At 62.2% G+C, this 27191-nt stretch overlaps 1 protein-coding gene across 1 annotated transcript; it reads left to right on the top strand.

Moving 5' to 3' along the window:
• Positions 1-423: 423 nt before the first annotated feature.
• SH2B2 (SH2B adaptor protein 2) lies at positions 424-22464 on the top strand (the record flags this gene model as incomplete). The annotated part of the gene is made up of 9 exons (XM_080830551.1): positions 424-442; positions 11118-11875; positions 14779-14880; positions 16453-16544; positions 17844-17935; positions 18046-18207; positions 18737-18945; positions 21489-21660; positions 22121-22464. Exons 2-9 carry the CDS (start codon positions 11147-11149, stop codon positions 22462-22464), a joined length of 1902 nt encoding a protein of 633 aa, XP_080686677.1. The 5' UTR covers positions 424-442; positions 11118-11146.
• Positions 22465-27191: the final 4727 nt, after the last annotated feature.

The raw sequence follows: 27191 nt of genomic DNA, 5'->3' as shown, positions 1-27191 counted from the left end.
GAGACCATGGCCCCCCACAGAACTGCCGATGGTTCAGCTGCAGAAGGTTTGGTAGGGCAGGGAGAACTGATCTGACCACCTGTGTGGGGTGAGGGCTTGGGGCAGGAGGCAAGGGAGAGGAGGAGAGAAGGAGCAAGAGCGCCCTCCTACCTCTCCCCAGGAACAAGCAATAGGTCTGATGTCTGAGCTACCCTCCCACTCTGCCCGACCCCTTTCTGGCCCCTGGAGGCCCCAGCTTGCCAGGTGTCAGTCCACAACTGCACCGCAAGGACCAGCAGGAGTCTTTGTTTTCTTAGCCAGAGTGGTGTCTGCCCTAACCTATGCCTTGGGTTTTGGGGCTGCAGAATCCAGCGGAGGTGAAGAAGCCAGGTCTGTGTCTGGTCCCCATCAGCCCCTTCTGAAGATCTCTCCGGGTGGCGTCAGTCTCCCCATCATTGTGAAGGTGCGTAGATGGGGCAGTGCTCGCGTCTTCCCCTCCCTGTAGCCCTTGGGGCTATTTCCGGCACGGGGAGCGGCGAAAGAAGAGGGCGTGGTGCTCGCCCTCGGGATTTATGAGAACCAGACGTCGACTTCCCCCGTTGCGACATCTGGGCCTCCTCGAGGCTCCCATTGTTCCCGCCGCGCAAGAGCCAAGACAGCGGCGGCCTCCGCCGGGCGCCCATCCCTAGGGGCGCCGACGCCCCCATACACCCCACTATTCGGGCCACCCACCCGGCCCCCACCCACCCCGTTCCAGGGCGCGCTTCCGTGCAGCGGGGGGCTCTCGCTCCAAAAGGGGCGGCCGCAGGCCAGACCCTAACCCGCTGGGCCCCGGGGCTCGGCCGCCGCCGCCGCAGCCCCAACGAAGGTAGCTAGCACCAGCCGCGGGCGCGGTTCAGGCTCGGCAGAGGGCTGGGGGCGCGCCGGGGGCGGGGCCAGCGCGGCTCTAGGCGGGCGAGGGGGCGGGGCCCGCGCCGGGGGCGGGGCCGAGGAGGCGCGCGCCGCGCGGGCGGGGGGCACGAGGGGGAGCGGGCGGGGCGCGCGCGGCGCGGGGCTGGGCTCGCAGCGCGCGGGGCTCGGCCGCCGGGACCGCCGAGCCGGGGCCGCGCAGGGCCCGCGAGGAGCGCACGAGCCTTCGAGGTTGCGGACGAGCGAAGGAGGAGCCCCAGCCAACGCCGGCGCCCGCCCGGAGGGAGCCCGAACCCGCCGCGGGCCATGAGCCGCCGGGCCCCGGGAGCCGGGCCGCGGTCGGGGCAGCGCTCCGCCGGCGCCCCGGCCCGCCCGGCCGCAGCTGAGCGCCTGTAGGTACGGTCTGCTTGTCCTCGGTTCCCTCGTCCGTCTCCCCAGACCCGGGCCGCCCCTGAGGGTGTGCGTGTGTGTGCGCACGGCTGCCCCGGGAAGCGCGGCCGCACGCGCCCTGGTCCGCGCGTGTCGTCTTTGTGTGCGCGGGTGGGAGGGAGCGCGACGGAGGGGATGCGCCCCCGGCGGGGACCCCCTCGCCGTATTCCCCCCTCCCCGGCCGGGCGGGAGTGGCGGGAGGGGCCGAGCCGCCTCCGGAGCAGCTGCGCCCCCGCCCCCTCCTAGGGCCCAAGGCCCGCGGTGAGGCGAGCGCAGCGAGGCCCCTGGAGGAGGGGTCTCTGGCTGGGGAGCGGCGCGAGGGAGCCCGGGTCTCTTCCCTGGGCTGCGAGGGAGGGGGGCGGGCCAACCTGGAAGGAGGGTGCGAGCCCCGGGAAGACCCTATCCAGTCCACAGTCGCCCGGCCGGCACGCCCTCCATTCGGCCCTGGCGGTCTTTCTCACGGTCGCCCGTTCGGTCCGCCCACCCCGGGAGCTCTCCGACCGCCCTCGATAGTGGGGAGGACCGCTGTGGGTGCCCGAGAGGCCGGCGCCTTTAAGAAGGGGCGGGTTCATGCCCTCCATTCAGGCCCTCCGGCCTCAGCCATTGATGAACCTGCGGGGCCCGCGCTCAGCTCAGCGGGCCAAGGCCAAGCAGAGGCTGGGACCCGGCCGGGCACCCCCATCGGCCCACGAAGTGAGGTCTTTAAAGGGAGAAGTCTGCAGTGGCTGCCGTCCCTTGGGATCCTCAGGGCGGCTCGGCAGCCAGCCTCAGGAGTAACTCAACAGGGATAAGCCAGAATCGGTGTTCACACCGACTTGGTGCAGGGGAGAACCTCAGGGCTGGGAGGCAGACCCGGGTTGAACACTGCCTCTGCACTTCGAGCCTCCATTATGTACCTTGTAAAATGGAAATGGTGCTGCCTCCCTCCTAGCTGGGTGGCCAGCAAGAGTTGTCCACTCAAACACAGGCCACTGATCATGGGGTGAGGGCAGAAGGAGGGAGGCGAGTTTTCCCTAAGAGGCTTTGGTTGCCTCTATGAGGGATGTGACCTGAACCCCGCCCCCCCCCAACTCTGTTGCCACTTTAAACAGATTTCTTCCTTCCTAGCTTCCCTGCTCCATCCAGGAGGCGACTGGTCAGGGGAGTGACCTAGAACCTTCCAGCTCTAGGAACTTTGGGAGAGGTCTGATAGTAGGGGCAGTGCTCTTAGGCTGACATGAGTCCGGCCGTTTATGGGGGTCTGGGAGGCAGAGTTTCCCACCAACTGCTCTGCTCCCTTTACTCCGCTCTCCCTCTAGAGGGCATGCACATGGTGGGTCAGAGATTTTGAAGCGGGTTAATTAAATGGTTCTAAGTTGTCAAGGGTTCCTCATATATACATGCTTTTCCTCTTACCTGTTGTGGAAAATGTGTCGAGATTTTCTAAGCCCTTCCTCCCTCCTTAGTGGGTCTCCTAGGGAGAATACACGTGCACGCGTGCACACACACACTCACACACACACACAACCACAACGAAGAGTGGGCTTCCCCCAAGGCCAAGCTTTTGGTTTTGAGTTGATGTCCCAAGTCTCATATAATCTTCACACTAGCCCTGTGGCTTTGGTACTATTATTACCCCCATTTTACAGAGAAAGAAACAGGTTCAGGGAAGTGAAATCACTTGAGCCAGAGTCACTCAACCAAGATCCTGCCCACTACCTCTTCCACTGTGTGCCCATCCTGGGTTGTGGAATTTGGGGTTCTAGGTGCTGTGGGTCTCCTGGCTGCCATGCCCATGGAGTTCTTGGAGCCTGCTTCGCTTCCTGCTCCTCATTGTTCACATGGGACCAAGGGAAGGTGGCAGCCGTGGAGCTTTGGGGAAGCTCCTCCCCAAAGTTTCTCCTCCCCCCTCACCTGGTTAGGTCTGTTTCGTGGCTGCATTCTATCTAGAGAAGGTTACGGCCTGCACCTTTTTGGGCAGAGCTAGGCAGGGTATCAGTGTGTAGGGTTATATTATCTTTTGACTCTTGTGGATGATGCAGGGTTTGGACCCCATTCTCCAGATCCTTCGGACCCTCTGTGGATAGGGCCCCCCTGGGGGTGGGTATACAACACCTGCGGGGGGTCATGGTCTGGTGCTGTTGTAGAGAGGCCAGGAGAGTGAGGCGGGGACAAGACAAAGGGGGTGTTCCCAAGGCCTCCAGCAGCTCAGGGGCCTGGCAGCTGTTGGGGCAGAGGAGTTGGAGCAGGTGGGGCAATGCCGGGCTGGGTGCTGAGGCTCGGAGCAGAGAACAAGCAGAGGTTGGAGGAAGAGGATGTAAAAGAACTTGGAAGTGGTGAGTTTGAGGTGCCTGGGGATCAGCCAGGCTGGGAGTTTAGCTGCTCAGAGAAAGACCCAAAGGAAGCTTTATAAGAACCCATAGTACCCAGAGGTCTGGGATACTCAGATCTGAGCGGGGGGGGGGGGGGGATATTGAGGTCTCAGTTGGGAGTCACTGGTATGTGTGTCATGGAAAAGTCAGAAGGCAGACTGATGGGGTGGGTAGTAGGAGTTGAAGGGGTGGGTGTCTTGCAGGTTTCAGGGGCTGGGCCAGGCAGGTCCGGAAAGGGTATGAATCTAGGCCTAGGTGAGATCCATGGCACTGAGAGAGAAGGAGAGACTTCGACGTTGGAGAGGGGGTACCTCTGCTCTGTTCCCTGGGGAAGGCAGGGATAGTGCAGCTGGAGCCATCCCAGCCTGCACTCCACCTACAGAGCCTTTCCAGGAACTGTCCAGCACCAGGTGCTCCTGAAGGAGGAGGGGCTTCCTGCCCAAGCCCCCAGACCCCAGCATAAATCATTGTCCTGGGCCCTAGTGCCTGCTTGTCTGACTTCTGTTTCCTCCAGGGCCCAGCTCAGGACTCGCCTGTCTTCCTTCCTATCAGAGTGCCCCTTCTCAGGGTGGGCATCTCCCTTCTTTTTCCTGAGGCAGGGCCTGGGTCCCCCCACCCTGAATCCCCTCAGAGGAGAGCTCCCCAGGGATAGGGCCATGTTTCAAGTAGCGTATGCTACAGAAAGGGACAGATCTGAGTTTGACCTCACCCTCCCCTCTCGCCCATTCTCTGACCCTGGACCCCCTAGCATGTCTCCTGACACACAGTGGGAACCCAGTGAACAACAGACCAGTCACCATGCTTGCCAGAGCCCCATTTCCTCATCTGTGCAGTGAGTGAATCCTCTCTTCTGGCGGGGCACATATGAGGGAAGAAGGTTCTGAAACAGGGGCGTAGCTCAATAGGGTGTGGGTTCTAGGAAAAGACCTTGGCCCCACTGTGGAGCCTGGATTTGTTGGGGTTTGGCGGGGACCGTGGGAAACAGGAAGACCAGGGAGGAGGCTTCTGTAGCCATCTGCTCAGAGCAGTGAGAGGACAAGAGGGAATGGATGCAGAACATTTACCAAACAGAAGCAGAGGAGCTTTGATTTCTTAACCGATTACTTATGGAGCAGTCTCTACATCCACCATGGGGCTCAAACTCACAACCCCGAGATCGAGAGTCACAGGCTCTTCCGACTGAACCAGCCCAGCGCCCCCAGATCTCAGGCTGTTAACCTTCTGCACTGTCCCACAGGTCAGATGACCGGGGGGGGGGGAGATGCGCAGGCAGTGGGGCCTCTGATGGGAGCACCTGGGGGCCCCCAAGGACCGGGGGGTCTGCAGGTCCCAGAGCCAGCAGGGCTTATCCAGGTTGGGGGCATCAGTGAAAGCCCAGGGGCTCACCAGAGGGCTTCCACCCTCCCCCAGGGGCAAAGGCTGGCAGCGTGTGAAAGGTATGGGGGAGGGCACCGAGCACAGAGCGGCTCCCACTCCCGCAGCCACCCCCCAATGGGGCTTGTCTACATGGGCCTTGGACCACGAGGCAGCCCGCGTGGGAGAGCAGGGTGGTCCCCTTCCCAGCTAGAGACACTGATGCTCGGAAAAGCCAGGCCCACCTGAGCGCCCTTCCCTCCAACCCACTGCTACCCAAACAGGGCAAGAGTCCCAGGGGCTCTGACTCTGCACCTGTCCCCGTCATTAGCCGGAGAACCCTCCTCCCACACCTGGTCGGAGCAAAGTCCCAGCAGGTTCAAGGTTGTTCAGACCAGAAGCGATGCCCACTTGTGCCTCTGCCGGGGTCACGGGGTGAGCACAGATACGCTGTGTGGGAGGCTTGGGGAATTCCAGCCACCCCTCACCCTCAGAGGCCTTGGTTCAGAGCCTTGCCCTGGGGGGACGCACTCTGGGGATAGGGCAGGCTGGGGACTAGCCTAGAGAGCCAATGCCCAACAGTGACACAGGGAAGGTGCCTTCCTTCCCAGGGGAAACTCAGGCAGCCAGCCCGTGGGTGGCAGGTACTCCTGGAGGAAGGACTAGCCCAGATGTGGTCTGTGTCCCGTGGAGGAAAGGGGTGCAGGGCGGGGGCTGCAGGGGACCTCCCCCCAGAGGCCAGGAGGTCAGCTAGAAGAACGGCACGACAGAGGACAGAAGGAGCGTTCGTGGTCAAGTGTGGCGTCGGGTTAGCCAGGCCCGGCCCGGCCTGAGAAGCCCAGAGCACAGGATGTCAGTGGGCATGGCTGAGGCTGAGTGAGGCCTCATCTTGTGTTGGGGGGCCCCAGGTAGAGACCATAGTTTCCCCATTGTGTATGGTTCTTGGGGGGCCATTGCCCACCCCAGCGCAGAACAGCACCCTCATTTCTGACCCCCAGCACCCTGTTGGCACTCGGCTGTCCAGGTGTTCCCCTGAGCGTGGAGCTGAGCAAGGGGGCAGGAGGAGGGTCAAGCCAGCTTTGCGAGGTGCTGGCTGGCTAGCTTGCCCTGCAGGGCCTCCTTCCCTTCCCCGGGGGTAGACTGTCTCCCCGTGGAGGTAGAAGCTGCTGCTGGGCTTCGCACGCGAGGCCCCGAGGCCCCTGCAGGTTGCGGGCCAGGCTGGTGTCTCCCGCTCCCCAGGCCTCTGCTCGCTGCGGGGCGGATCGATGCGCCACCCGCCCATTAGCGGGGGTGGCTAGGCTGCCTCATCAATATTTTAAGGAATGACCTGGCCGTGGGGTCCGGAACTGCGTGTGGCGGGGGCTGATGACCGGCCTTTTTTTTGTACTGCAGTTGTGAACGCTATTTTTACCCCCGGAAGGCCAACCGCCCCCTCTCCCAGGCCTCTAACCGGTTAGGGGGCGGGGTCTCTCATCTGGGTTCTTGGCGGGCCTCGGGGTTAGGAGAGCCCTTGCTTGGGAAGGTGACAGGCAAGGACTTGATTAGGCTTCCCCCGTCTCGCCTCCCGGAAGCTCCCTCCCGTCACGCTGCAGCCCTGGTGAAATGGGAACGAAAAGAAAGCAGGAGCCAGGCAGGTCAGCGGAGCCTCAAAACCCGCGGGGTGATGGATCAGGGGAGGGTGGCCTGTCCGGGTAGGCGCCCCTCATCTCCAGCTCCAGTCCTCACGGGAGAAGCCTGAAGATGAGACACAACGTCTGCCCGTCCCTGGTCCCTGCGGGGTGACAGTGGGACCCCAGTCTTCGGTGTCCAAGGGCCATGACAGCCCCAGGCCTTAGAGGCCACTGCTTAGCACCCCCATGTCACCGGTGGGGAGCCAAGGCCGGAGGAGACACAGGGCCTGGACTGAGATGGCGAGCCCACTGTTGCCTAGCCCAGCGCCTTCCCGTACTGACTCAGCAGGTCTCTCCAGCTCCCTGGGGCCATAGGCAGAGGAACTGGGATCCTACCCACAGAAGCAGGAGGGCCAAGGGCCACAGGGACCTCATGGGAGCTCAGGGAGGGAGGGCCAGTGTAGGGGGAAGGCTTTCTGGAAAAAAAGTTTTACGCAGTCTAAATGCCCAGGAGAATTTCAGTAGTCAGTAGAGCGAAGACGGCCATCCAAGCAGGGGAGCGGCACAGGCAAACACCCAGGGGGATCCCCAAGGAGCTGCTGGATGAGGGAGAGCCCAGGGCCAGCTGGATTCATCCATGAGCCTTCCAGGCCAGCCAGACAGCGGGGGCCAGACTGAACTCGCCCGCCTTGCTTCTGGTACCACTGGGATCCCCTTCCCCCCGAGGCTCTGCTTTTCCCACATCTGGGTCTGGCCACCTGCAGAATGGGAGAGGGACCTGTCTACTGGCTGGTCCCTGGAGAAGGCTGGAAAGGCCTCCTGGCTTCATCATGCAGAGGTTAGGGGGCCCCTGCCTCTTCCCATGGCCGCACGGACACCCTATGCTGTCCTTCCGGGAAGGGGTGGCTCTCCTTCCCATCTTAAAGTGAGCAAGCAGGCTCAGAGGTGGGTGTTGTGATCAGCATCCCTCACCCAGGGGGTAGTGGGGCCAGTAGGCCTGGCCCAGGACAGCCAAGTTCATTGCTCTTGGTCTCATCCCCAGCTTGGGCTCCAAGGACAGTTGGGTTGGGGTTGAGCCCTCTTCTGTGGCTAGTGGCCTCCCCCTCACAGAAAGCCACATCTGGGCCTCCATCTCCCCATCTGTACACAGTGCGGGGCTCCCTGCTGGCCCTGCTGCTTTTAACTTTGGCCTCTGGAGGGCTTAACCCCCTGTCCTTTCTGTGTAGCCCCCACTAGACCCACGGGACGCTGAGGGCTGCTGGGCTGGGCTTCAGGCCTCCAGGCTCCTGGCCAGCCAGCAAGGGTGGGTAGGGGAGGTCAAGGCAGGCCTGACCTCCCAGTGCCTCCCAGGCCAGCCCCTACCCAGGACATGACCGGGGCCACCATGTCCATGGCAGGTTCTCTGAGTCCCACCCCTACCTCCTGTGAGGACTAGCCGGGACCCACGCTGTGAGAGCCTCCCCCCAGGGCCCTGTCCCTCCGCTCTGCCCCTTCACCCAGCAGGAAGAATGGGGAGAACCAGGGATTGCTGTGCAAAGATGTGCACTGAGACTGATTTCCTCCCTGCCCACCCCCACCCCCCAGCCCCTGGTGGGGCACACAGGTGTTCACACAGGCTGCTGTGTGACCCAGTATGAGCCTCCCGGCAGTCCAGTGGGAGGAGCGGCCGCTATAGGGAGCACGGCCCTGCTGGGTGAATGGATGGGCTTGGAGCACAGGAACGGGGCCTCACAGCTCCCCCCTGACTCCTACCCCCCAAATGTGCTGCCTCAGCAAGTCAGCACAGGGCCTTGGCTCTCAGCCTTCCCTCGAGGCCTCAGTGGTGGTGGCAGGTGCGTTCCCACCTCTGCCCTCATTCCTGGCACATGACTCGGGCCTGCCTTCTGCTCCCAAGGAGCGTCTATGCCAGACGGGGAGACGGACCTGGGAACGGAAGCCTGGAGCACCCCGTAACTGGCACCTTGCTAGAGGGGGTCCTGGGAGGGGACTGTTGGAGCTTGGAGGAGACACTCCTGCCTCATGGTTGGGGGAGGCAGGGGGAAAGTCAGGGAAGGCTGGAGGAAGTGGCCCCTGGATTCGTTATTGAAGGATGAGTAGGAGTTAGCCAGAGGAAGAAGGGAAGACCAGAGGGCCCCATTCTCCCCCAGTCCCTCCCACTATGTCCTGAAGGTCTGCCTCCCAGTTACCGTTCATCCCTGCAGTGGGGTCACTCTTCACGTCTCTCTTCACTGTCATAAGGGCCAGTGCAGAGCCCCCCCCCCCCACTCCAGGAACCTGCCCAAGTCCCTGCTGCCCTCCTCCCCAGTACCGGGCAGGAGTCTCTAAGCAGCCCGGCTGGTTCGGAAACCTGTCCTCTGTGCTAAGTGGCCTCATCAAGTGGCCCGTGTCCTCCCTGGGGCTGTCCTGTGGTTATTGACTGCAGATCGATGGCCGAGGTGAGCGGGAATTCCCACGGGGCCCTGCGGCCCAGAGGCCCCACAGAGGATCGCACAGAAGCCGGGTAGCTATCTTTACGAGGCGTTTAATTACAGAGTTTGGGTCCCAGAGGAGAGATGAGATGGGTGCTCCCGGGAGCTCCAAGGGAAAGACCACTCCAGGAAATGTGGGTATCCTGGGAGGACAGGTGAGGGCATGACCCTCTTCTTAGTTCCCCTGAGCCCCTCAGACAGGGGCTCCCCAAGGCAGGGTGGGACCACACCACCCCACCTTCTGCCCACTAGTAATTTTCACCCTGGCCTGGGGGCAGGGGTAGGATATATAAACACAGTGGGCTGGACCATTGCCCCAGGAGTGGTGGCTCCCTTGGGGGACAAGGAGGCAAGGCCTCCGATGCCTGAGCAGTAGTTTGACGAGCCATTGTAATAAAGGCTGGACAGGCCTGGAAACGAGGAAGCTGGCCGATGAGCGGCCGGAGTCCCTACATCAGGACCTCTGCAGGAAGGCCAGGTTTGGATGGGAGCTCTGGAGGGAACAGGATCCCAAAAGGTGGGAAGAACGCAGACTACGGGGACGGAAAGCCGTCTGAGAGGGCAGCGTGTCTTCAGTGCCAGTAGGAAAAGTGGGTCCTACTTGATCCGCCCTGGAGGGGTGAGCCCCGGGGTCCTGGACCCAGGGGGAGGATCCCAGGCCCATCACTAACGAGCTGCGTGATCCCAGGCCCCGTGCGAGGGCTTAGGCCGTGACAGCTGTGACATGCCTGACACATCCATGTGTGAACGTGTGCCAGACACATTCATTTGTTCATTCAGTGTTTTTTTATTATTATTATTATTATTATTATTTTAGTCATCTCTATACGCTTGAACTCCCGATCCTCAGATCAAGAGTCACATGCTTTACTGACTGAGCGAGCCAGGCACCCCCATTCATTCAGTGTTTACCATGCCTACCATGGGCCCAGCACTGGGGACACAGCCACTTAAAACTGCATTCTCAGGGGAAGGGTGTGGTGGGGAGCGGGGGGGGGGGGTGGGGTGGGTAGGACAACACAACCAGGCAAGGGAACAAATGGTGTGTCAGATGGGGATAAGCACCATGGAGAAAAGCAAGCAAGCGTTAAGACATGCAGATGGCAGTGCTGGGTAGGGTAGGAACATTCCTTACTCTCAGTAGACTGGGGTCAGGGAAGGCTACTGGACAAGATGGTATAGGACCAGAAACCTGAAGGAGTTGAGAGAGTGTAGAGTGAGAGAGAACGAGCCAGGCAAGTGCAAGACAGAATTGCAGGTGCAAAGGCCCTGGGGTGCAACCCAGCAGCAGCCAGAGCAGAGTAAGTGGGAAGAGTGGCAGGAGATACGCTCCGGGAGGTAAGTGGAGGCAGATCATGTGACACTGTGGGGATTATGAGTGGGACTTCTGCTTTTACTCTGAGTGGAATGGGAGGCAATCCAGGATTATGAGTAAAGGAGGGACCTGATCTGTCTTGTTTTAGGAGCGATGACTGTGTTCCTGGGTGGAGAACAGAGTGACGGGGGCGGGGGGCGGGTAGGGGCGGTGTGCATGAGGTGAAGTTCCGGGGTGCCAGTGAAGAGGCTGCTAACGTAGGGCAGGGGAGAGAAGCGGTCGTGTGGGGCCCCGGAGGGCAGCCCTGATGGAGAGTGGAGGAAGGGTTGAGTTCTCAGCATATTTCAAAGGCAGAGCCAAGAGGAGTGCACATGACTTCTTCCAGTCTACTTGTCTCTGGGGGCCCTCAGAAGAGGTCACCTTGGAAATAGGTAACAGGAGACTCTTGGGGACCTCAACTCTAGGCACCAGGGACCCAACCTCCACGGGCCCCAGAAATGACCTTGAGGATGCCGTTTGAAGAGGAAACCCCCTTCTGCAGACATTGCCTTTCACCTCCCTGGTTGTCCCTCTCTGCTCTGAATGGCTGCAGGATGTCGCCCCCCGCCCACGCCACCCCCCACACATAGCCCCAGGGAGTCCCAGGGAGAGGGCCGGTGGGTGCTGAGGCCCCAGAGTCACTTCCCGCTCTTGTCGCCCACAGCCGCAGGGGGCTGCGATGGGACGGGAGCCATGAATGGTGCCGCCCCAGGCCCCGCCGCCGCCACCCCCGCCCCGGTCCCCGACTGGCGGCAGTTCTGCGAGCTGCACGCGCAGGCGGCCGCCGTGGACTTCGCGCACAAGTTCTGCCGCTTCCTGCGGGACAACCCGGCCTACGACACGCCCGACGCCGGGGCCTCCTTCTCCCGCCACTTCGCCGCCAACTTCCTGGACATCTTCGGGGAGGAGGTGCGCCGCGTGCTGGTGGCTGGGCCGGCGTCGCGGGGCGCGGCTGAGCCCCCCGACGCCATGGAGCCCGAGCCGGCGGGGTCCGCGGCGCTCAAGGCGGCCGCCTACGGCCACTCGCGGAGCTCGGAGGACGTGTCCACGCAGGCGGTGGCCAAGGCCCGCGTGCGCAAGGGCTTCTCGCTGCGCAACATGAGCCTCTGCGTGGTGGACGGCGTGCGCGACATGTGGCACCGGCGCGCCTCCCCCGAGCCCGACGCGGGCGCCGCCCCGCGAGCAGCCGAGCCCCCCGCGGAGCCGCGTGACAAGTGGACGAGGCGCCTGCGGCTGTCGCGGACGCTGGCGGCCAAGGTGGAGCTGGTGGACATCCAGCGTGAGGGCGCGCTGCGCTTCATGGTGGCCGACGACGCGGCCGCGGGCTCCGGCGGCACCGCCCAGTGGCAGAAGTGCCGCCTGCTCCTGCGCCGGGCAGTGGCCGGCGAGCGCTTCCGGCTGGAGTTCTTCGTGCCACCCAAGGTGAGTGCCCAACCCCCACCCAGGCAGCCACTGAGGGTGCCAGGGCTGACTTCCAGCCGTTGCCTGATGGCTTGCTGTCCCCTGGGGCCTCCGAAACACCAGTGACAGTCGCACTTTCAGGGAGGGTGCCCTAAATGTGTTGTCGTCCCGCCACCCACCGGGCTGCAGCCCAGCCCCTGGTGAGTGGCCCTTCCCTGGCCCAGGTTTTGAAAGCTAAGCATCTAGCTGTCTCCAGCACTGCTGACCCCATGAGAGCACCCTGCCCTCTCCCCAACTTGGGGATTGGCCATCAGAGCCTCGGGGGCAGCTGCGGGCCTCCTCCAGGATGGCAGACCTGCCGTACTGGGAAAGTGGGAATCAATGGAACAATAGTGCCCATTCTCTGAGGACACCCAGCACACCGAGCCCTAAGCGTGGTGCCCAGTCTCATCACCCAGACCCCCTGTAGGGTGGGCATCACGTCCCCAGGTCACAGAAGAAAGAACAAAGGAGTACTCGGAGAGGAGGTGTGGCCTGTCCAAAGTCCCAGAGCTGGTGGGTGGCAGAGCCGGGCTATTAATACCCACTACCCTGGTGGTCCCGAGAACGGAGGAGCGTGGACATGGGAGCTGCTTGTGCGCTGGGAGGTTCAGAAAGGGGGGAGGCTGTGCTGGCACAGCAGCTGGCAGCACCCCAAGAACCAGCCGGCCCTCCCCCAACTCCCGGGCCCACTCTACTCCCTGGCACCTTTAGTCACCCCGAGCCTCACGCCTCTCTCCATCTCCCAGGCTGTCAGGACTCTGGGTGCGCCTTCTTGCCTCTCCCCACTCGAGGGGCAGAGTGTGGGCTCCCTAAGGCTGGGTGCCCACGAGCCGCGTGGACTCTGGAGAAAATGATTTCCCGGGGAAACCCACGTATTCCTTTGAGTTGTAGGACCCAGACTTCCCAAGGGTTTTCTCCCTGCCAGGCCCCCACCATTAGGCCCCTGAGAGAATTCCTAGACCACTAAGTCCAGCTCTACCACTTGTCAGAGAGAGACCGAGCCCTGGTGAGTGGGGCAGGCAGGGTGGGGCTGGCCCAGAGTCACCCAGAGGGCAAGGGCAGAGGCCCAGGGCTCAATGCCTCTGGGCCTGAGTGGCAGTTACAGCTGCCCGGCTGTAAATAGCGTGTGCTGCCCTTGGGGGGGAGGGGCGCAGGGGCTGGGCCTCTCCCCGAGTCTCCTGTCCTACCATGCACCGCTGGCGGAGGGCAGGGCACCTGCAGGAAGGCAGGCAGCTGGGTTCCTAACCCCTGATCTGGCCTTGGACCCTCCTTTTCCCAAGGAAGTATTTGTGAATTCAGGAGGGAGCCCCGTGGAAGGCAGGTGATACCCATGGCAAGGGTTCAGGTCAGGCTCCCCAAATGTGTTGGGCCCCAAGGTGAGTGAGCCCCCACGGGGCATCCCTCCTGATACCCCCTCCCAATGCCTTTTAGTTCTGTGCACCCCACCACGGTCCAGATCTCCTTCTGCCCCTGGAGGCCTGGCCGCACCCTCAGAGCCCAGGAGCATGGGGTCTGTAGGTTCAGGGACCTTTTCCCGGGGTCCTCCAACTTCCCTCTCACATGGCTCCATGAGTCAAGGCTCTGGCCACCTGCACCCTCATCCTGCAGGAAGCCCTTTGCCAGGACAGCCCTGGGGAGCCAGGGAGCAGTGGGCCCGGCCCATGCCATCAGAAGCCATCAGGAAACCTGCGTGTGTAGGACGGGATGGTAAACCTCAGGGAGAGGGCAGTGGGACTTCTGGGGGCCTGAAGGAGGGGAAGCTTGGACTGTCTCAGTGTCCACTAGGAGCAGAGCCCCCAAGACCGGCCTCTCTGGAGGCATGAGCTGAGGGAGCAAAGACTACAGGCGGGACACCCCTACTGGCTCTGGCCGGGGAATGGGAACGGTGGGGTGTGGCTAGAGCAGGGGCAGAGGCCACTCACTGAGCTAGGACAGCGCATCTCAGAGCCCAGGCACGGGAATCGGCCCCTCCGGCCAGTGGGAGCCCAGCTAAAGCCCCCAGTCCGGGCCCGCACCGTCCCGTCTGTATCTGCTCTCCCGACTCTGGGACCATGACCCCCTGCCCCACTGGGTGGCGGGATGGCCTGCCCTGGTCCGCTGAGGCCCTCGGTCTCTGCTCCAAGCCCAGCCCTGCCCCCGCTGGCTGGTGGCCAGGGCTACCAGGAATTCCCATCAGCCTGCCCACCCAGTGTGTGGCCCTTCCCTTTCCTCCTGAGAAAGTCCCTGCTCGGGAGCCCAAGCCCTGCTGGGAAGCTGTCTCAGGCCAGGCCTGGGGGATTTTAGGGCCGTGGCCAGGAGCTCTGGAGCAAAGTGGGAAGGGCCAAGCGGCCCTCCATGGGAGCCCTGACAGCTCACCTTGGTTAAACCCCACACTGGTCCCTTTTCCTCCACCCGGGACACGGCCAGGAGCCCTGTTCTAAGTCAGGGACTCCAGAGCCATACTCTGGGAAGTCTGGTCTAAAGGGGGGAGGGCAGCATTTTTTTTTTCCTCAGGCGTACTAAGATGAACTTGAGATTATCTTACCCCATTACACAGGATAAATATTGTCTGGTGAGATGGTTGCTCCAAAGACATTCTTACCTAAGTTCACATGTAGTGGGTCCCAAAGTCAAATCTCTTGCTTGGTATGGGCCATGGTCAAAAATGTGAAAACCACAGATGTGGTGGGTGCACAGGGCAGGAGGGCAGCCCGGGTGGAGTTATCCCCTTGGCGCTCAGAGGTTGTTTCCCAGAAGCTCCCTCAACTTACCCATCTGGGAACTGGAGCCCAGGCCGCCATGATGCTCCCAGCTGAGGGCAGCCCTGACCTCGGAGGGGCGGGAGGGTGCAGAGCGTTTCAGAAGACCCGGCTGACTCTCTCACTGCCCCTCTGGCCTCCCAGGCCTCCAGGCCCAAGGTCAGCATCCCCCTCTCGGCCATCATCGAGGTCCGCACGACAATGCCCCTGGAGATGCCGGAGAAAGACAACACGTTTGTGCTCAAGGTGAGCCCCATCCCCGGCCCCAGAAATCCCCCGGCCACCCCAGGCCATCGTCGCCGTGGGCGGCACAGCCTGAGGCTACCGCGGGAGAGAAGGTGAGAAGTTAGCTGCAGGGCCCAGGGAGGGAGCTCTGGTGGCGGGGCCCTGGACCGGCCACAGGTGTCTGGCACACAGCTAGGACTTGAATCCGGATCTGGGCTATAGCGCCGTGGGCTCTGGGTGTCACCCACCGTCTGGGGCCCCCCGTTCCCATTTCCTCCTGGCCCGGTGCAGCTCCCCTGAGTTTCACTTCCTCGCCCCCCTTCCCCAACTGGACCCAGCATATACCCACCCTGTAGCCTGTGGCAGTTATGCAAATGCCCCCGGCTCTGGGCACCGGAGTGTGGGAACCGGCCCGGTCCCACAGAGGGCACAAAGGCACCGAGGGTGGGCGGGGAGGCACCCCGGTGGGTCTGGGGGCCGCTCATCCTTTTCCCAGGCTCCGCCTCGCCAGGGCGGCCGGCTTGGGTTGCTGAGGACACAGCTCCCGGCTGCCAGGGCTGTGGCCCTGGACCTCCTCAAAGCACTGGGTGTTTGTCAAGCCAAGTCCCCAAGGAGGCCCAGAGTTAGCCACAGACTCCCTTATTCATTTACCAAACATGTGTCAACCCCATATCCTGAGTCACCCCAGGCCCCCGGGAGCTGAGGACGTAGTCCCTCCCCGCCTGGCATGCTTGTCTGCTGGGTGAGACAGGCCCAGGGCCTCGCTCCCGACAGCCAGCCGGCCACCATGCTGCTGCCTGCACCCAGGAGCTCCAACGCAGGGACTCACCTGTCGGCCCCACGCTGGGCCTAAGTTTCCCCATCTAGTCAGACTGGGGTGGAAGGTGGTCTCTGAGGTCCCTCCCAGCTCCAAGGTGCTGGCAGGCAGCAAACTGCATTTTCACTGGGACACACACCGTACGCTGAGAGCCCGGGGCCTTGGCATCACGGAGATCTGGGTTCGGGTCCCAGTGCTGCCACTGAGCGCCGGTGCGCGCAAGTCACCTGCCTTCTCGGTCCCTCAGTCTTCTCCTCTGTAAAATGGGGAAAACCTGCCGCCTCCCTCACTGGGAGGAGGTCGTCGTCACACGTGGGCAGGATGACGCTCTGGGCACTGTCTGTCCTGCTCACGTGGCCCCAGAGATAGGGTTCCAGGCGCTAAGGTGTCGGAGGCCTTTAGCTCTGCATGCCAGGCCAGACGGCCCTTCATGGGCCTGACGGCTGGGGTGCTGTTCTGTCCCATCTCTGGGGTGCCAGGCCAGCGTGGCTTCCTCAGAGGCTGTGGCCCCAGGACCCAAGCTCGGGGGGGGGGGCAGGACCTCAGCCCCAGCGATCCCCACTGCTGGGTCCCGGAGGGAGGGGCTGCTGAAGGTGCGGCCACAGCTCTGCCGCTGACCCCCGACCTAGGCTTGGGGTGGTGCCTGACCGTGACCCCACTGTCGTCCCTGCTGCCCGTGCCCATGAGCCCCCGTGGGGGAGGGGTGGGATGAGCCATTTGCCCCAGAGTCTGCAGCCCTGTGCTGAGGGCTGGACTCTGGGCCACTCTGTCCCCAGGTCGAGAACGGAGCCGAGTACATCCTAGAGACCATTGACTCGCTGCAGAAGCACTCGTGGGTGGCTGACATCCAGGGCTGCGTGGACCCCGGGTGAGTGCCCGGGCAGCCCCAGAACGGGTCGAGGGGGCTGACTGGGTAGTGCCCTGTGGTGCCCCCGTACAGGGAGGGGTCTCTGGTGAGGGCAGGACCTGAGTTTGGGAGGTGGGTTTTCTCGTGGCAGTCCCGGCTGGGGTCACCTATACCCCCAGCCCCAACAAGCTCTTTGGGACCTGCTCCACAGGGCCAAGGCCTAGGGACCCAGAAGAAAGTTGGACTGAGACTTGTCCTTACAACAGGGGAATCTGAGACCACTAGGACACGGGCAGTGATTGGGGGGAGCCCAAAGGGCCAGGGGTGCCCGAACAGAGGCAAGACCCCGAATACAGCCCTAGGGCTCAGAGGCGCACTGGTAGAAGTCCTCCCTTCCTCCAGGACTTAAAGGAGGAGCAGGCCTGAGCCAGGCAGAGGGGTGTGAGGGCCTGGGGCTTAGAGGGGATGGCCGGGCCTTTCAGCAGCCAGACGTAGAGCTGATGAGGGGGTCCTTGATGAGAGCCTGGGAAGCTGGTAGGTTGGGGGCAGTGGGCAGCCATGGCTGGGAGTGAGCAGAGGGCAGTTACGGTCAGCTGTGCGGAGGCGCAGCCGGGAGGCTGGCTTCATGAGCCGGGAGAGATCCCGAGGCCAGGAGTAGGAGGGGCAGGCTGGCCAACAGCCGAGCATTTGGCAGGAGCTCTTCTGGCTAATGGGGTGAGCCAGGCCCAGGGGGAGGGGCCGCTGCTTTCTAATTAACAGCTTCATTTGAGGAAGCGCAATTAAAGGCCTGAGTGCCTTCCAGGCCCCCCCCCTCCCTGCCCCATCCCCCAAATGGCTCTAATCCCTCCCCTGCCACCCTCCCAGCCATCTGCCCTGCACATTCCTCCCCCAGCCCCTGTGAAGGTGAACCTCACTTTGCGGTCTTATGGAGCTGGCTGGGTCCCAGACACCTCATGTCACGGACAGGGAGACAAAGGCCGGGGCGGGGAAGGGAGCTGTCCTGCCATCATTTGAGGGACAGCCCCTGGGGTGCCGGGACGAGGCCAGCCCCTCATGGGTTAGTGGGCAGGGTTCACGTGGCCTCGGGGAGGACTGCAGCGCCTCGGAGACCTCCCCATATGGCTCAGTCATGTCCCCGGTGGCCACAGAGCAAGCTGATGGTATGGGACAGGGGAACAGGGAGGCGGAGGGACCCAGAGGAGCAGGATAGGGCTGTCGCCGGCCATGGGGCCGTCAGCCATCACTGGGGGCTCCACGAGCAGCCAGTGGTTGGGGTCTGAGTCCCGTGGTGGGACACTATTATGCCTCCCACCTTCGCAGGGACAGCGAGGAAGACGCTGAGCTGTCCTGTGCCCGGGGAGGCTGCCTGGCTGGCCGAGTGGCCTCCTGCAGTTGTGAGCTGCTGACGGACGGTACGTATGGGCAGAGCGGGCTTGGGGAGCAGAGGGCAGGGTCAGAGGGGGCGCTGGGGCCCGGATGGCTCAACAGATGATGTGCTTCCCACCTGCCACTTCTCCAGCAGGCGACCTGCCCCGGCCCCCAGAGACAACGGCAGCCGTGGTGACAGCTCCACACAGCCGAGCTCGAGATGGCGTTGGGGAGTCCCTGGCCCATGTCCCGCTGGAGACCTTCCTGGAGACCTTGGAGTCCCCAGGCGGTGGGGGCAGGGACAGCAGTAATACAGGTGTGTGCACAGTCTTCTGTCCCTGGGCCTCCTTCCTGCCATCCCGCCCGCTGCCCCCCACCCACACACCCCAGGCCACAGGGGCCCTCAGGCTCCCTCTGAGGCCCTTCTCGAGCCTCAGACTCCGTGACGTTCCGTCCCACCGGGCACACCGCGTGGCAGCTCAGTAGTTCTGGCTTTTATGGGGAAGTCTGGGAAGGTGACCCTTCCCACAGGCCCTCGATTCTGTAGAAGATGCTCAGAGGAAGGAGTGAAGGGTGAAGGGTTGGGACCAGGGTTGGGAACAAGGAGACTCGACTTGTTCCCAGGTTTCCTGCTGACTTACGGACTGACTCCAGGGTAGTCGGTCTCCCCCTGCCTCAGTTTACCTGATACGCTGAACTAGTGGGTTGGGTTGGCTCCCTGACTCGTTCTAAGATCATTCCAACAGCATTTTGCATGCAAACACCCAAGAAGCTGTTGCAGGCCCTCTCTCACTGACTCCCCGCCTCGGCTCCCCCACGCCCCTCACGCCATCGTCCTTCTCTAGGAGAGGAGGGAGCGGAGCCGGAGCCCGAGGCTGAGCCCGAGCTGGAGCTCTCCGACTACCCCTGGTTCCACGGGACGTTGTCTCGGGTCAGGGCAGCTCAGCTGGTGCTAGCAGGAGGGCCCCGGAGCCACGGCCTCTTCGTGATCCGCCAGAGTGAGACTCGGCCTGGGGAGTACGTGCTGACCTTCAACTTCCAGGGCAAAGCCAAGGCAAGTCGGCTGGGGATGGTCGCGGGGGGAGGTGGGGTGCGCAGGGGCAGTGTGGCCAGCCCTGAGGGAGGAGTACTGAGGTGGTCCTGGGCCCGAGGTTGCGCCTGAGCCCCAGGAGCAGGCCTGACTTCCCGCAGGCGTGCCAGCACCCCACCTGCGTCCCCCCACTCACCTCCCTGAGGGCTGCATTCAGCCCCAGATGTGGCTTCTTAATTATCCAGATGCGGAAGCCGCCCACTGGGGGCTGAGCCCACAGGAGGCCGCGTCCTTTTGAGGGTTTCGCTTTGACCCTGTGCACCGGAGATCGCTTGCCGCTAAGGCTTCTGAGGGTCTCTGCCCATAGCCACACTGGGGCAGGGCCAAGGTCAACCAAGGCCTTCCTGCCCCACCCACCCACAGATAGCCCCTCTTGTTCCCTGCTCAGGTCAGTTCACCCCAGCTCTGAGCCAGGCCTGTGGCAGCCCCAGGATCACAGAACCACACCCAGGCGGGCCCTCAAGAGCTGGGCAGGAGGGGAGGCCGCGGACTGGGCCACAGGGCTGCCGCACATTTACGGCGAGCGGTTCTCCCGACCCCAACAGCCAGAGTAAGGGCTCAGTGACCTTGAGAATCCTCAAGGTGAAGAAGGGCGATCCAGACGGGGCACAGCAAGGGGGTAGCAGTGCGCCCAGATCGGGGGCTCTCAAGGAAGGACCCTATGTGCTAATAATAATGAGGTACAAAGGAAACTATGACAGAAAAGTCAAATGATGTTGGGGCAGGCGGAGGGGGGTGAGGGGGTTGTGGTTACAAGGAGACCAGAATGGGCGGAAACCTCAACCCCGCTTCCCCGGCCATCCCAAATTTCTGATAAAGAAATAGACCCGGCCCCGGCTCCTCCCAGGACACGGTTCCTGTCCGTCCCTGCTGGAGGAGGGGGCACCCCAGGACTCCTGCTCCAGGCCTGCCCTGGTGGTCAGTGTCCCAACCCCCAACTGGCCTGGCACAGGCCCTCCCCTGGCTCCCTGGGCATCTCTCCTTGGCAGCAGTGGCCCTAGCATGGAAGAGGCAGCACTTCCCCCCGGGGACACCTCCTTGGAAAGCAGCTGCCCTTACCAGTTCCTCTGGCAACCGGGTGCTTAACGCTGTCCCCAGCAGCCCGAAGTTTGCTTCTGGGCCAACACCGCCCTAGGCGGCCTCCCGGGAGCGCCTCGATCTGACTCATGCCCAAGCCAGAGGCTAGGATGCTGCCCAGCCCTCTGTGGGGCATGGTGGTGAGGGGAAGGAGGGGGCGGGTGAAGCAGGGCCGGAGGCTCCTCTCCTTCCTGGGGCATGACCCGGCCTTGAACTCGCCCCAACTGCTGCCCTCTCAGAGGTGGGTGACTGGCCAGGGTTTGACCAGTTGGTCGTGGGGTAGAGCAGGACCTCCAGCCCCCTGCGTGCACACCTCCTAGGCAGCTCCTTTCACCTTCAGATAAGAAACATCTGGAAGGTTTTCCCGAAAATTGAGACACACCGGCCCCCTGAGGCCCAGCTCTGCCTGGACCTGTGTCCTTGAAGGCCCCACCCAGACTTGAGGCTATGCCAGGACCCCTCCCACTATACTGTTCCTCTCCCGCTGAGCCCCTGCCCTGGGCTGCCAGGAATGCTCCCTGGGTTCACCGCACCGTTCTGGCAATTATGGGCCCTGCTGAGTGGCAGAACTCATTCAGGGGATGCCTTCATGCCTCCCACCCCGAGGGCTTCTCTGTCCTTTATGCAGGGGGCCAGGCCACCTTTCCCTCCTGGGCTTGGAGTCACATGCATAACCTAAAACCCTTCTATCTCTGACCCTTTCTCGCCCCCCACGAGACAGCCGGTCTTCCTCCTGCGGGACACACATTGAGCAAAACAGGGCTGAAGCCAGAGACCTGTGGCTCACCACTAGAGACCACTGGCTTGTGGCTCATCCCCCTGAGGCACCTGTCACATGCGGGCCCTGGAGACCCGAGGAGGAACCAGCCCTGCTCCTCGTGCTCCCGGTGCTCTCACTGCAGCACCATTAAGAAGGACATGTGGTCACTCGTCCCCAGCTAGACTCAGGGTTGTTTCTGCTTTCCCCCACCGCACCGCCCTGCCCCCACCCCCCCGGAAACCCTGCCGGGGTGGGAGAGTCACACAAATGAGTTTTCTTCCTAGCTCTGTGACTGGGGTGGGGAGGGAGTCCCTCCCTCCCTCCCTCTGCCTCAGTTTCCCCATCGCTAACATGGGGGCTTTCATTTCTTCATTTCATTTCTTCTGGGACTGAGACTAGAGATGGGGGTGCAGAGGGTATGAGGCGTGTGCTCCTAGCATAGGGACCAAACGCATGGCTCGCTTCCGTCCCAGCCTGGCTGTTACCCTGCCCCCCCCCCCACTAGGGGAGTGACCCCGAGATGGGGCTCAGTGTGTGAGGTGCCCCGGCTCTGATACAGCCCCGCATGGCCTCTGTGAGCCTTGATACTGGTAATGACCCCCAGAGGCGCTTGCAAAGCAGTTGGCTGGCCGGGGACCCCACTGCTGACCACACCCACCTGTGCCCACAGCACCTGCGCCTGTCCTTGAACAGCCACGGGCAGTGCCACGTGCAGCACCTGTGGTTCCAGTCCGTCCTCGACATGCTGCGTCACTTCCACACCCACCCGATCCCTCTGGAGTCCGGGGGCTCTGCAGATATCACCCTACGCAGCTACGTGCGGGCCCAGGGCCCCCCACCCGGTAAGACTTCCCCAGGTGGCCTATGTGATGGCTCTAGAAGACAGGTGCGCCGTAGGGGGAGGGAGGCACCCACAGGCTGCTACCCCGCCTCCGTGGGAAGAACACGGGGTCTTGGGCAGGTGTAAGCAATCCGGGCCATCGGGACCAGAGGGAGAGTGGCGGCGCGGGCCCCGTCCGAGTCCTGAGTGACTGGGGGCAGGAGGAGGGAGGTGGCTCCCAGGTAGCACGGAGGGATCCCCTGCAAAGTTGGGGCCCCGCGGAGAGAGGCTGAAGGAGGTGTTGGAGGGGCCGGGAAGGGTGTCCGGCATGTGGGACATCGGGTATCCAGGGAGGGGGTCTGGAACCAGGAGAGCCAGGTCACCCGGCCCCTGCGGGTCTCCGTGTGACGCGTGGGGGTTGGGGACAGCGGGGGCGACGGTGGCCGGCTGCGCCCTGACGCGCCCGTGCTCTCCCGCCACAGCCCCGGGGCCCGCGGCCGGCGCCGCGCCCGCGCCCCCCGCCTGCTGGAGCGAGCCGGCCGGCCAGCACTACTTCTCCAGCCTGGCCGCCGCCGCCTGCCCGCCCGCCTCGCCCTCGGAGGCGGGCGGCGCCTCGTCCTCGTCCGCCTCGTCGTCCTCCGCCGCGTCCGCGCCGGCCGCCCCGCGCCCCGCCGAGGGCCCGCTGAGCGCGCGCAGCCGCAGCAACAGCGCCGAGCGCCTCCTGGAGGCGGCGGGCGGAGGCGCCGACGAGCCCCCGGAGGCCGCGCCCGGCGAAGGAGCGCGGGGCCGCACGCGCGCCGTCGAGAACCAGTATTCCTTCTACTAGCCCGGCGCGGCGGCGCCAAGGCCCTGGGGCCACCCGGCCCCGCCGCCCGCCGTGCGGTCGCTCCCGTGCCCGTGCGCCGGTCCGTCCGGCGGACCCGGCCGGCCCCAGCCCGGCGCTGGGTGGGAAAAGCGAAGCTCTTCAGTGAAGACATAAATGTTATTAAAGAGCCTGTTTTAGGGACTGCACAAGGCTCTCTTGTCATCCTTTCTGATGCCCTGGTCTCGGACATCGCTCCTCTGGGACTGCGGGAAAGGACGGCGGGGGGGGGGGCCACCCATGGCACCCCACCTCCTACCTCCTCATCGAGCCCACCGTGGCCTGGGGCCTGCCCGGCCCCCACCCAGCCTTGTCTTTGAGGGAACCGAGCTCCCCGTCTGGCAGGGAGACATCCAGAGGGGAGACAACCAGCGGTACCTGAAGGAGGCACAGAGCTGACCCGCGAGGGAACTGCCCACGGGGAAGGGATAGGGGAGGGGGCTTTAGTGGAATTCCGGGTGAGCCGTGACTTGAGCGGGCGCTGGGGGAAAGAATACAGGGCGGCAGAGGGAAAGAGGTCCCTGATGCAAGGACGTGGTGAAGGTGAGGGTCCGGGGCAAGTCATAGGGGCCTTGAATGCCAAGATGAGGATCTGGTCCCCCACTGTGGCTAAGAGAGAGGAAGGGTGTTCCCGTAGGGGACTGCAGGTCAGTGGGTGGTGGGCGGGTTTCCTCCACATTAGCCCTTTGGAGGACTGGGCAGTGGGGGACGCTGATTGACTCAAGCTTGGAAGAGGCCTGCAGGGCCTCTCACTCTCCCTTTCGCCTCCTCCCTCTCGCCCTCCGCTCCCGCAGCGCCAGCCCATGTTGCCCTGCTGGCCGAGGTCCAGCAGCGGCTCCTGTGTCCCCGGGGGAACTGGAAACACAGGCTGCTCAAGGTCACAGCACCCAGCTCTCAGGCACTACTCCCCCTGAGGACAGTCTCCTTCCTGCTAAGGAGCACCCCCTCCTCCAGTGCAGACACCTGTAGCCACAGACCCAAGGTTCCCCCACCCAGGAGTGCCGTTTCAGGGCGTGAGTCTATGACCTGCCTTTCGGACCCCCAGCCCCCGGCCTCCTGGGTCTGCAGCACCCACAGGCCCTTCCCCACCTGAGGGACAGTAGCTCCCCCACTGAGCTCCCAGGGCTTTGCTGCCGCGACTGCCCAGTCCCGATTCACAGAATGACCTGGGAGGGACTGAGCAGTGCTTCCACTGTGCCTTGGAGAGGGAGGAGTACAAGGCCGTTGCTCTGGGGAGCGGCCTGCACCCCACTGCCTGGAGCCTCCTTGCCCCCATGCCCTGGTGGTTCAGGGTTGTCCCACCCGACAGAAGCACAGGGGGCCTGGGGTAAGGCTCATCCTGGGCAGAAGCCCAAGAGCTGGTGAGAACTCTGTTTGGCTGTTTTCTACCTCTCGGTCATCTGGAGTCCTGGAACATTCCTCCCCTCTAGCAAGACGCTGAGCCGCAGACATCACCCCAAGCCTGGGGCTCCGACCTTACTCCCTCCGGATTGCTGCTTGCAAGGGTTCAGAGTGGCCTCAGGGGTGAGGGTGAGACTTGAACACAAAGCACATCGACCTCAGGTCCTCCCCTCCCTCCCTCCTGACGCAGTTAGGAGGGCCACTGCAGAGTGCCCCGGGGAGGAATCTGGACATGGAGGTAGGGCACAGGACACTGAAGCCTGTTGCCTTTGCTGAATTGGGTGCACATGAGAAAGTGGGAGAGGGTCTGCACCCACCCCGGGGATGGTCATCAGGCACTGTTCCTGAGGTGTTCCCAGGGTAAAGTGAATTTGGGGGAGAACAGCAGAGAATGGGGGTTCTCTACGGCACACAGGGGCCCAGCAGCAGGAGGTCAAGTGGAAAGGAGGCTCTCTCCCCCAGGGTGAGACCCTCAGACCTACTACTCGAAGTGGTGCTTCCACAAAGCCGAGACTCCATGGGACCCTGGGGAAACCACGGCCGTGGCCCAGTGGCAGCAGCATCTCCAGGGGTGGGGGGAGCACTTTGGGTGCCCGCCACGTGCCAGGTCCGGCCCACAGGGTAGCAGGGGGCAGCCCGGGAGGCCCAATGCGGCGCGATGGGCAGCCACAGAGGGCTGGCCCATGCACTGCAGTCACATGGCCCACGAGCCCAGGCTGCCAGCTGGGGCCTTGAGGGGACCACAGGTACAAAGGGCAAGGAGTGGTACATGAGCCCAGCCAGGTTGAGAAGGCCTTGAATACCAGCCAGAACTGAAGGGCACTGGGGAGCCAGAACCAGTCGGAGATGGGAGGGAAGGTGGTCCATTTTGCATTTTAGACAGATCACCATGGGGCCAGAGGGTCCAGAGGAGGATGGATTAGACAGTAAATGAGACAGGGGAGGGGCCAGGTTGGGTGCTGTAGGTGTGGGGCGGGGCGAGGAGCTGGGCCAGGGCAGAGAGGAGGAGGAGGAAAGGATGGGCTGCCGACCCGCAGACCGAGGGTGGAGGCGGGGGCATCTCTGGCTTGAGGCTTGGAGGCCAGTCGGACCCACCTGGAGAGCTCCACCCGGGAGAGGCTGGGGAGAACTCGGACTCCAATCCCCACACCTAGGGAGAGAAGGAAGAAATCCTGCCTGTCTCCAGCAGAGGTCCCAGGGACAGTCTGTTTCTCTCCGGTTCTGTCATCTCTTCGGGCTCTCTCTTGAGGTAAGAGGTGGGTTTTCCCTTACTCAGCCACCCGCCAGCCAGACCACGAAGTGCGAAAATGCTCTCCGCCCTGCCTGCGGACCGGACGCTGAACTTGCCCCAAGGTGGCCATTGCCACGGGAATGCAGGTACGGCGTGGGCCGGCGGGGAGGGCAGAGGGTCCCCACCTGCGCCGGCTCCGTCACCTCTCGAAGCCAGGCTTTTACGGCCCCGGTGGTGAAAGTACTTTCAGAGATAGAATCAGTGTGCCGGCAGTGATGCAAATAAACGGTCTTCTCGGGGAGGTGCTCCTCACCGCCAAGTTTGGACCCTTTTGGAATAGAAGATAGAAAAGTCCCCCAGGGGCTTCTCCTATGCTCAGCATTAAGAGACAACAGAGCAGCCCTCTAATGCAAATTTTGAGTACTGAATCCTCATTCTCCCCAAATCCTTTAAAAGAGTAAAAAAAAAAATTTTTTTTTTGAGGCACCTGGGTGGCTTAGTCAGTTAAGGGTGTGACTCGCTCAGGTCATGATCTCAGGGTCCTGGGATGGAGGCGGCTTCGGCTTCTGGGTCTGTGCTAAGCAGGGAGTCTGCTTCTCCCTCTGCCCCTGCCCCAACTCATGTTTTCTCTCCCTCTCAAAGAAATAAATAAAAATTTTTTTTATTTTAAAGATTTTAGTTACTTATTTGACAAAGAGAGAGACAGCGAAAGAGGGAACACAGGCAGGGGGAGTAAGAGAGGGAGAAGCAGGCTTCCTGCTGAGCGGGGAGCCCCATGCGGGGTTTGATCCCAGGACCCGGGGATCATGACCCGAGCCGAAGGCAGACGCTTAATAACTGAACCACCCAGGTGCCCCTCAAATCTTCTTTTTAAAAAGTGAAAAAGGGAGCACCTGGGTGGCTTAGTCAGTTAAACGTCCAACACCTGATCTCTGTTCAGATCTTGATCTCGGGGTTGTGAGTTCAAGCCCCACCTAAGGCTTCAAGCTGGGCATAAAGCCTACTTTAAAAAAAAAAAAAAAAAAGATTCATCCGGCCCAGATTGCCATCCTGCAGGTAGGAAAGGACAAGGTCCTCAGTCTGTTTTCTGCCTCAGACCTCGTGGCGGTCTGAAGAAGCCGAAGGACTCCTGCTCAGAATAATGTTTTAAAACCCGTGAAACAAATGCGTAGACTCACAAAGAAAACAAATTATACTGGAATTCAGCCCAAGGATGAACTGTAAGAAAAAAATAATTCAGGGGCGCCTGGGTGGCTCAGTGGGTTAAAGCCTCTGCCTTCAGCTCAGGTCATGATCCCAGGACCTGGGATCGAGCCCCCGCATTGGGCTCTCTGCTCAGCAGAGAGCCTGCTTCCTCCTCTCTCTCTGCCTGCCTCTCTGCCTACTTGTGATCTCTGTGTGCCACATGAATAAATAAAATCTTTAAAAAAAAATAATTCAAGAAAATTTTGGACTTGTGATACGGTAATATACGTGCTTCTTTATTAACACTTCAAATAGCAAACTCTAGCAGCGGCTCTAATAACCACCGTAATTCCAAAGAGTGACTAGTGTAATTCACACTTCAAAGTTTCTGCAACAACCGAGATCTGATAGGAAAATATGCCTGACTTCTAGCCGTGGCAAAGCTGCGGGAGCCGCTACTACTGCTGTGGTCTCTCCTTAAATCAAAGAACTGTAGTTCTTAGAGGTTAGTTAAAGATGTAATTTTATCCCCGTTCAAGTTCATGGACTTACGGAATGATTTATGCATGAGCTATCTCAGGCCTTCAGATGAACAACCCCGCTCTTGAAGAGTGAAGACGGGCGCCTCGCTGGCTCGGCTGGCAGGACATCCCACTCCTGAGCCCAGGGTCGTGGGTTCAAGCCCCACGATGAGTGTAGAGCTTACATTAAAAAAAAAAAAAAAAAAAGGAGTGAAGACAAATTACATGTATTTAAAAAGAATGTTCAGAAGCAGCCGAGAAACAACAGCACAATAAGAAATCAAATGCCTCGGGGCACCTGGGTGGCTCAGTGGGTTAAGCCTCTGCCTTCTGCTCAGGTCATGATCCCGGGG

This window comes from Martes martes, assembly GCF_963455335.1.
Source record: "Martes martes genome assembly, chromosome: 18".
Taxonomy (NCBI): domain Eukaryota; kingdom Metazoa; phylum Chordata; class Mammalia; order Carnivora; family Mustelidae; genus Martes; species Martes martes.
This window is presented reverse-complemented; position numbering and strand designations above follow the sequence as displayed.